Genomic DNA, 10,215 nt, shown 5'->3' on the forward strand with positions numbered 1-10,215 from the left:
CTAACACCCGTCCCAGTCAATTGTCTACTGAGGTTGGCAAGGACAGCCTCCAAGATAGTGGGCATCACAATACACAAACTCTCACCTTAAGCACACATATAGAATACATAGTGAGTTGGGTTGTAGGCTAGCAGTCATAGTGGAGGAAAGTCAACAAGAATGGCAGAAAGCAGAACAAAAAGAAAATGCAGCAAAACTAGCTGTCAAGTCCTGTTGAGAAAAAAAAAAAAAAAAAAAAAGGTGAAGATGAGGATTTTCCACACTTGTCCCAACTAAAGAAGGATGAAAGGCTGAGAAGTGGTGCAGACCAGCACCACTAGAGCTGCTAGAGATTCAATGTTTTGCTAAAGGACACTTCAGCAGGGCGAATAGCCTTCTGGGTGATGATGGCCTCCCAAATCATCATGCCATCCTGTTACCCTTTTTTGTTTAATTGTTCTCTGCTGTTGGATACAATAAAACTTGACCTCATGAAGAGAATGTCCTCATCAGAAACACATCACAGCATTGATTGCTTGTTCAAACATTTAAAATGACCTTTGTTTAGGTTTTCCTCACAAGCCTTCTCTTGTGGTTGTGAGAATATTGTCTTTTCTAAGAAGGAAAGATAGAAGTATCATGGCATTGTTATATCATTTTAAAGGGAGGATGACAGAGTGGATGGTTTGGTCAGTGTAACAGGTGACTTTGACAAATGAGGCTGTAGTTCACAACTAGTTCCGTACCAAGAGTCAACATTGGTTTCTTTTAACCATGAACACAATCTTTCCCTAACAAGTAGTTTTAGTTGCCTAAACTTTGGCAGTGCAGAAAACACTGATATGAATCTTTATATGGAATGATCATATGGGTCGCTTTGGAAGACACTGCCAACTGTAGCAACCCATTTTGTAGCACGAAAAAAGGTTACAGCATCGATTCTTGATTCTGTATTGCAAACGTAGTGCAAAATGGACGAAACTGCAAATTAGTCGAGATAAAATATGCTGATTGGTAATGACATCTATCCATCTCTCAGCTGTCTGTCCCTCCCAAGACAAATTTGACTGCATCTCAGCCTCTCCTTTTTCCATCCTTCCCTGGCTCTGCTGACAGTTCCATCAGCCCCTTCATGCTGTCCATCTGTCTGTCTGTCTGTCTGTCTGTCCTGCCCTGGCTGTGTTGACAGCTCTTCGGTCTCATGCCGTCGCAGTGTTCTGCTCCGTCATGGCCACTGGAGCGACTCCTGCACTCTCTCAGCCGATAGACAGGCAACCATTCTCTCACACTTTTTTCTCAAATTTTCTTTCCCCTCAAAAGTTTATTTTACCCGTTCCCTCACTTGCTGCAGCTCTCAATCTCTCTTTTTCTGTCATCTGTCTCCATCTCTATACTCCTCCATAGCTGACCATCTTGTTGCTGGGAAGCTGACAGAACGAGAGACAGAGAGGCAGACAGATAGGAAACATACAATCCCTTGAAGGGCTCTGCTCAGAAAGTCTGCCAGCCAAGTCCAAAGCGTCTTTCCCCTCCTCTCCATGTCCCCCATGCTGCGACTGCACCTAGACTCCATGCCTGCCTGTAATTATATGCCCTCGGAAATGGAGAAGCACCAAACTAACAGCTCACGACTCCTAAAACACAAGAGAGGCACACAGAATAAGACAGAGCTAGACATCTTCATTTGAATTATAAATCAGCACACTACGTGAATCTATTTGAATCTCTCAATGAGGAGAACGGAAAGAAACAAATTCGGACATAAACAGGTAGCCAAACATTTTCAAGGGCTTTGATAGCAAATGCACAGAATTCAAGCTTGTATCTCCAACATCTTGTTTGCCAAATTATAGTCTCAGGGAAAGGAGCCCATTTATGGCGCTTCATACACAGTAACCTCTGATGTCAAAAACACTGCAGTACAGCACAGTACAGAGCCCAATCCTTACAAGTAGGTCATGGGGGGGTGGGGACGGGGGGTGCAGCCCATCTGGAGCGGTGCATTCTGAGTAGTTGACTGCAGATGAAGGGAAGGCGGTGAGAGGATGAGAGGGCTGTACTTAAAAACACCCTTTCTAGCTCTGTACCTTTGCATTTTTTGGTCTCTTGAACCCTGACTGATCTCATGGAGAAATGTCCTGCCAACCCACTTCACCTCCTCACAGGGATGGATCACGATTAGGTAACAAATATCAAAGTGTAGAATGTATACTTATGTGAAAATGTGCAAATACAGAGTATATTACCTGAGCAGACCTCGGGGTAGGTGGGGTTGGGTGTAAAGCCGCCGGCGTAGCCCACCTGTGTGGAGAAGACTCCTGAAAGCCGCCAGAAAAGTCTCTCTGCTCCCCAGAAACAGCCCATACCTGGACATAAAAAGAGCATGCAAACACACACAGACAGTATTAGTGCTTCTGTGCTACCATACCATTCATAGAGAGGCCAACATTTTACCAAAATGTGTCAATATCCACAAACTGGTAACAGAGGATTCCATGTTGGGTTAATTCTCATTACAAAAATGTGTGATTGTGCAGTCTCACCAAACATAATGGTCTCCATGCCTTCTGGAAAAGGCTCCACAGTGGGATTCCCATTGACTGCATGCTTGCCTGTGAAGGGAAACAGTGTGCAAATGTGAAATCAGATCACAACACTGTGTTTCAACAGTGCAAATTTCAATATGCGAGTAAAGAGGCCCATTAGCGGCCTCAACTAGGCCTCATAGGTCTGCACTTCGTTACAGACTGACCCAAGCCAGCGGATAAGAGGCAGAGGCTTCTGTGCTTGAAGACATTTAAGAGATTACACAGCTTTGACCGCCATTCTATCCCTGCTGTCCTCTCAATACCCACAATTAAAACACAATCACGCAATTATTTTCTGATCTCTCCCTTCCTCTACATCTTCGAATGTGAGTGTACGAGGTGTTAGGCTTGGCACCACTGGGTGTCCACAAAGTGAACCAATGACAACACTTCAGGGGCATGCGCTTGTATAACCTCATGAGCAGGGAAGGGTCCCGCAAGTAGACCCAATGCTGTCCTAATCTTCGCCATGTTATAAATACCTCATAAGTAAAACAAACTGGAGTGCTGAGAGGTGGCAGGGGGGTGGACGCAACTGTGCTGCATGGAATTAGAGCGCTAAAAAGGAAGTGTGTGTGTATATGTGTGTCTGTGTATTCCACAGATGTGTGAGGAGGATTAGGGTTTAAGAAGACTGAGGTGACTTAGCGTGCAAATCTCCACTAAGCAAGGCTGGTTTGTACTGCAACCACTAATATTAGTCTACAGATAAACAGGCCACAGGGTACACTAAGAGCTTCGAGCAAGCATCCATTATTAGTATGTGCCTAAGTTCAATGTGTGATTGCTCTCTGGCCGCTCAGAGATATGATGTGTGACACTGACCTGAAGACAAACAATCTCTAATCTGATACAGTCATAATAGTTCATTTCCTAGATAGGCCTGGGATGATCTCTAACTGTGACAACAGGCTAAAGACCAGTTACCTGCAGTTTATTTCAGATTGAGTGATTACTGTAAAGCTAGCCAGTGGGATCGAATAGAAAAGAAACAGACCCATGCCTAGACCCTAAAGATTAACAAGTGTTTTGAAGAATATAGGAAGCAAAAGAAGCACTACAGCACTTGAGTTGATACCACCTGTCTTGGCGTGCCACCTTAAGGGCACTTTTTGATATTAGACAAACTTGTTTGGGTTTTCTCTGCAGTAACAGATTGCAGAAGCATAAAGGACTCCTGAAATGTCACAGAGGCCTGGCTGCCTTCAGGCAGTCCCTTCCTGCCCTCCTGTTGTGCGACAGTTCTGTCTTTTAGCAGCAGGTTGTTTGGCACCACCAGGTCATGTTTACGGGCAGAGTTAGCTGCAATCAAAGTACATCTGTGTCAGTGACTGTACTGCATAAATATTCTCAGTCCACGGGGGTGACTTAAGGTGGTGGGAGGACAGGAAAAATCTTCATCCTTCTTCTGTGAATTTGTTTCGTCTATATCCTCTGCTCACTCTCACCCTCTGGTCCTGTGTTTCTGGCCACAGAGATAAAAAGTAGTGAAGTTGCCAAATGACAGAGAGAGAAAATGAGAGTGCGAGAGAGACAAGTGTGTGATGGAGGAGGAGGAGTGGGAGGAGGAAAGAGCCTGCCAAAACAATAAAAAGGAGTAAATAGCCAGTGAAAAGCAACAGATGAGGGTAGCAGAAAAGCAGTGAAGGATTCTTTTGGCTTTCAGACCACCATGCCTTTGGGCGCTATATAAAAAGACCAAGCACTTCATCCAAGAGAGAACACAGAGAAAACAAACAAGCAAACAAATAAACAAAAAAAAAAACAAAAAAAAAAAAAAAAAAAGGTAAAAATGAAGACAGCCAAGAATACGCCGACACAGCACTGTCCAGAGAAGCCAATTCCGAGCCAAACCTCCCTGCCCTCTCGTCGCTCTTCATCTTCACTTCACGCTCTCTTCCACACACCACCTTCCCATCATCCCTCACTCTCTTACAAACACGTGCACACCCGCCTGCACGCACGCACACAAGCAGCCGCACACCAACCTCTGCTGTGGGTATTTCTCCCATGGAGCAGCTGGCAGAGGTCCAGGTGGTGCCAGGCTGGCTCCTTTCACTGTGCCTAGCCCAGCATTCCCCCCTGCCAGCCCAGCGCCCACACCCCATTCTGCCAGAATTACCCCACCTAACACACAGGCACAGAGAAAGAACTGGCTGAATACCCTCACTACGCTGCCTCACTACGCCAGCAAAAGAAAGAACAGAGAACGACAAAAACAAGCAGGGAGGGTGACTGACTGAGCTTACAAAAGAAGAAAACAGGCTGAATATGGGGGAAGGATTCATGAAAAGGATTTTTTTCCCCAACTTGGATGAGATATGGGCGTAATTTCTTTTGTGCGCCTTTGTTTTCGAGGATATCTTAAAAACACAGTGCAGGCTATACAGTAAAGCGGGACTGAAGCGGGATACTTTGGTCACCTTTTGTTGCTTTTAGCATGGTGGTTGTAGGCGGCTAGACCAGAACCAAAACATCGGACCCGGCACCCTGCCACTTTGCTTGTATCATAGTTACCATAAGTCAAGGACACAACAATCTAGCTGATGCTTAGCGGATAATACGTCCAGTTTGACTTGTTTCGGTGTGTATTTAGTCTTTGTTACCCTTCGATTCTACCCGTGATCCTGTGTTTCTCACCCGTAAAACTGAAGTCCAAGCGCTGCTGCCCCCTCATGCAGAGACACGGGAGAGGTACTATCCCCGGATGCCAAAACTGGTAACGGAAAGGTCGATTTCCAGGCTGCTCTGTTTATTTCCTTCCAAAATCCATTCTCTCTCTTTCCCTCTCTCCTCCTTTTCCCTCCCTCTCGCTATTCCTCTTTCTAGCTTCACACAGGTTGGCAGAGAGTCAGGCACGAGTCGTCGGGAGGAGGCTGACGCTTTATACTGGTGCCAACTACCCTCTGCTGTATGGGAGAATGGGTAGGGGCGATAAAGAGTGGGGCAAAGGAGGGGAGGGGAGGAAAGAGGCAAGACTGGTGAGAGGTGGTCCATTTTAAAGAACAGTGAGAGGTAAGTAAAAGAAATGATGCGGCTGTGGCCTTCAAACAATCAACCCAACTTGGTATTGTGACACTTACATGCATTTAAAGCTGCCTCTGTTCAGGCTGGGAAAACTTGTCTCTGACTCTGAAGAGTACAACTTTGAAGCCATCCATGCATTCCATACATACTGTATCCTAGCAACGGAAACAGTTGCTATGGCGAAGACTACCTACAATAGCACTGGCTCCATTATCGCCTTCCAGTAAGATGGAGGCACATCCTGTTGGGGCCTGCTCAAATATCATTACTCAAACACTGATCTGATCAAGCACTTGATCAGCACAAATGAATAAATGACTCTTGTTTTTAACTACATAGTAAAATTTACCTTTACGCTGTCCCTCTGCAGATATACCAGAGCAAATCCATCCATTGTCTATACCGCTTATACTCTTCAGTGTCACAAGGGGCTAGAGTCAATCCACTGAGCATGCACTGGACAAGATGCAGGGTCCACTATTCAGGGTCTCCTATTAACCTAACTGACTGTGGGATGGAAACCAGAGCAACTGAAGGAAACCCCCTCAGACATAGGGAGAACATATAAACTCCACATTTCAAGTTGGGTCAGAACACAAGACTTTCTTGCATTCACAGTCCTAATCAGTGAGCCACAGCGCTGCCCATGAGCAAATCTCTCCTTTATTTATCTACTGTTCGTATACTTAATTTGCATGCTTTCCCCTTTACTCACATTTTTTTTCCTTCCCCTCTGAGCTTATTGAAAAAGCTAAAAAAGCAAGGGCATCTGGAGACAGCAGAGATGGGAAAACAAGAGAGAAATAATGCCAGAAATACATCTTCGCCATGAACCTGCTTTAAAGAGTTATAGTGAAGCATGTAACAGAGATTGATTTTGGTCAGCTGACCTCCCCCATCCTGTTTGGAAGAAATATTGGCAGTCTATCCTGCACTGACTCAAAATAATAGCTACTGTGCCCCTACCATGTAGCAATCTGCCACTGGATCATTCTCGCCAAGGTCACAGAGTACATTATACAGACTGGAGCGAGGGAGGGAACGCAGGACGTCTGAACAACGAACAAGGAGCTTCTTTAAAAGAGGCTGGAGGGTTAGAAGCAACTTTCAAAATTAGTGATCTTCATTGTAGAGTGGGGACAAATGTGTGTACTCGCACACAAGGCTGGGACTGCACAGGGCATATGTGGAGACCGTCCTTGCAACCCCTAAATTACTCATGCTTACTGGCCCACAAAGATAAACACAGAAGCGTGCTATTCCAACACACACACACACACACAAGAACGACCCCGTCCCCACCTAAGCTGCCCCCCACGGTGAAAGGGGAGGAACAGATTTCTGCCATGCGGTGTCTCCGAGCTGCTTCGACAGACGGAGCAGGAACTTACGACGGGGCGGAGCCTTCATGCGCATAATGCCCAGATGGGCCCCTGGACGCTGCGGCACCGCTTCCTCCTATGCACTCACACCCAGCTCCCACAATGCACTTTGTGGACGCCTCAGTCTGAGTAGGTGAAGACAGGGACCAGGTTCTAATTGCACCATGTTTCACCTTTGTTGCATACTCCTACGAGCCCTCCTGTCCCAAAATAGTACAATGAAAAGCTGAATGAAAGGATAAAACAGGCTGAGATGAGAGGGGTTTGACTCTGTACTACACAGCCAGAATGGCTGAAGTTATAAATATGAAGCAAAGGAAGGCGTATACATGTTCACATGCACTGAAACCAAGAAAATGGCAATAGACAATAAAACCTAAAAACATTTAAAAAAAACTGTAGTAACTGAAACATCATATTTTCTGTGAGTGCCTGTATGTCTCTGACAGTGCTGAGAACTTGATCCATACAGGCTTGTTTTATCCTGATTTCATCAACTATTTGTAACAATCCCACCATACAGGCTTTTGCTGCCACTTGACTCAAAGATTTCATTACTGTCCAAAAACTAAATCATAAAAACACCAAACAGGCTAAAAAGTATTACAGTAAATGTACCTCAGGCATACTTAGTTTAAAAAGGTTATGTACGCTACATTTGGTTCCCCTGGCCATAACCCAAAGGGAGAAGTCGCTGTTGATAAGGGAAGTAGCTAATGTGTGATAACGTTCTGCTGAGAATCACAACAGTGTAAGCAATACTTAATTTAAAGTCCAGTAATACTATCAACTTTTTTTTATATTTTAAGACAGTAGCCCAAAGAATATATTAACTGCAAACCCAAATAAGAGCTGGTGAATGTCCCTAAAGAGTCAGTGTACCTAGTCCACTGACTTTTCTACATAAAAGAGTCATATGACCTCACAAATGGTAGAACATACTGCTCTGTAATCCTACAATATGTTTATTAATTTGAAGAAATAAATACTTGTTTTGGCTTCATCCTGTGATTATCATTTCAGTCAACATGAAATCATGTCTCTGTTGTGTTATCTCTCAGCCCTTGACATTTCAAACAGAGAGTTGTGTCAAGATGACTGCTGGCCAAAGATTTTCAATTTTCTTATGTCAAGGACTCCCTAGTAAAGACACTTTAAACCACAGACACACACTTGAAAAAAGGTTTTGACCCTGGATCATGTAATTTCCTAAGATTATGTTTTGCCCCTTTTGTTGTCTGTCGTTTCTGCAGAATGGAAACAAAAAAGTTTAAAACCTGGAGGTAAAATGAGCCACTTCAAGCTCAAATTGTAAGTAATAGCCTAGACTCTTTGCTGAGGAAGCAGGGGTAGATCTTCCCATGTCGCAATACAGGATGTGGTAGGCCTAAAAGCCAACAGATATTTGGAAGAAAGTGCGTCATCTAACGTTACATTAGCTGCAACTTTTATGTCTAGCTGTCATTTTAATGTCTGTAGGCTATATCAGCTTGCTTTTACTTTACTTTCCTGAATAAAACGGCATGAAGCAATTTATTGTCGTTGTTTTTTTACATGAACTATTCAGAGGTCACTCAGGTGCGTTAATTCAAGCACGTGGACAGTTTGCCAACTCCCATCTTTTGGGATATAACTTGTCACCGTGTATTATTTACCTGCCACGACCATTTTCTCCTCTCTTCCCTTCAGAGCGCGGTCTCTGCTTGGCAGCTGAGTCTTATATGACATTGAGTCGGCGGCAGCGGGCGACACACAAACTAGAAGGAGCCAAACGGTTTGTGTTTGCGAGAACAACTGTGAAAATGGCAGAGTCTTTCGGGATACCTCCACGTCGCCACGCTGTTGCGTTTTACGGCGGTGACGGGAGAGGGAGGGGTGGAGAAAACGCCACCAATATGAATATTCATCGCGCGTGGGCAACATCGTGCACTGCATATTAACTAATCAAGGGGTTAATATGACTTTGGCACAAAAGCCTACAGTGCACCGTGTGCGGGAACGAAATTAAATTTAAATAAATATCTACCCCGTTCTGCATGCAAATGAGCTCGCGCCAATTATCAGCTCTCATTCTGTGGGAGGTGCTTCTGGTAGATCAGGTTGGAGTAGGCTATGGATGTATGGATGAGTAGCTTTCCCTTTGTGGTTCATTTTACATGCCTCTTCTGGGTTAGGCTAATCCTGATGAGTAACAACTTCAAGAGTCCGCTGGTAATAGCCTACAAAGTGGCTCAAGCCCTGCATGTATTATACAAAATGTTAAAAAGCATCTGTAAAGAAAACTGGTGATGTTCCTGTGTTTGTGTATGGTAGCTGTCCCTCTGACCATATGATGCTTCTTAAAGAGCATCACTATCCCATGAGTCATTTAAGCACATTTTGGCAACTATATATCATAATAATGTACATTTGACTCCACACTACTCCATGTTGGGTCTCTTTATCTTTTGATTTTTGTAATTCAAACCTGAAAACTGTATTTTTCTTTAAAAAATATATTTTATTATATGTAGCTTCATCTGTATGGTGGGGTATGGTGAAACAGTATAAAAGACACATTTATCAGGTTTGGAGACAATCTATTTTCTGCTGATTATCAGCTTGGTTGGGTCTTATCTGTTGACAAATGCCAAGGTCATAAAACTCCATCATTTTAATAAATAATATATTTGCTATCAAGTTACCTGGTCAGTTGATGGTATTCTCAAGGCACCAACATTGAAGTCAAAAACCACGACACTACATGCTATGTCATCTTTGCTGTAGTTTAGATGTGTTGTAAATTGCTGTCCAAATACTTCAAGCACTCATATCAATCACCTGGACGACCGTGCAACACTGAATGTTGACATCCAGGATGTGTATCAGTCATCAAAAGCTGGACATGATTTACATTCTGTTATAGATGGAAAATCCATGGACAAAAAAATAGTGTTGAGCTGAAATGATTAGTGATCGACAGAAATTGTTCAGCAGCAATTTGTTCATTTTTCAAGCAAAAACTCCCAACATTTTCTGGTTCCACCTTCTCCAATGTGAGGATTTGCTGCTTTTGTCTGTTTTACATCATTGTAAACTGAACGTATTCAGGTTCAGGACTGTTGGTTGGACAAAATGAGGCATTTAAAGATGTCACTGTGGACTCCGGGAAACTCTGATTGATATTTTTCTCTATTTTCTGATGTTTTATATACCAATGGATTAATCAGTAATGAAATAAATCATTCGTTGCAGCCCTA

General features: G+C 43.7%; 1 protein-coding gene across 2 annotated transcripts in view; it reads right to left on the bottom strand.

Moving 5' to 3' along the window:
* si:ch1073-358c10.1 (mitochondrial peptide methionine sulfoxide reductase) overlaps positions 1–8,843 on the bottom strand; it is a 33,470-nt gene extending 24,627 nt beyond the window's left edge. Inside the window, exons 1-3 of one of the 2 annotated variants that reach the window (XM_044165970.1) lie at positions 8,632–8,843; positions 2,523–2,591; positions 2,226–2,345 (exon numbers count right to left, since the gene is read on the bottom strand). In XM_044165970.1, the coding sequence (XP_044021905.1) occupies positions 2,226–2,345; positions 2,523–2,591; positions 8,632–8,704 (262 nt within the window). In that variant the 5' untranslated portion in view covers positions 8,705–8,843. Of the gene's footprint in view, positions 1–2,225; positions 2,346–2,522; positions 2,592–5,207; positions 5,373–8,631 lie in introns of those variants that run through there. The other variant, XM_044165971.1, reaches the window with a different exon arrangement.
* Between the last annotated feature and the right edge of the window lie 1,372 nt (positions 8,844–10,215).

This window comes from Siniperca chuatsi, linkage group LG15 (assembly GCF_020085105.1).
Source record: "Siniperca chuatsi isolate FFG_IHB_CAS linkage group LG15, ASM2008510v1, whole genome shotgun sequence".
NCBI lineage: Eukaryota > Metazoa > Chordata > Actinopteri > Centrarchiformes > Sinipercidae > Siniperca > Siniperca chuatsi.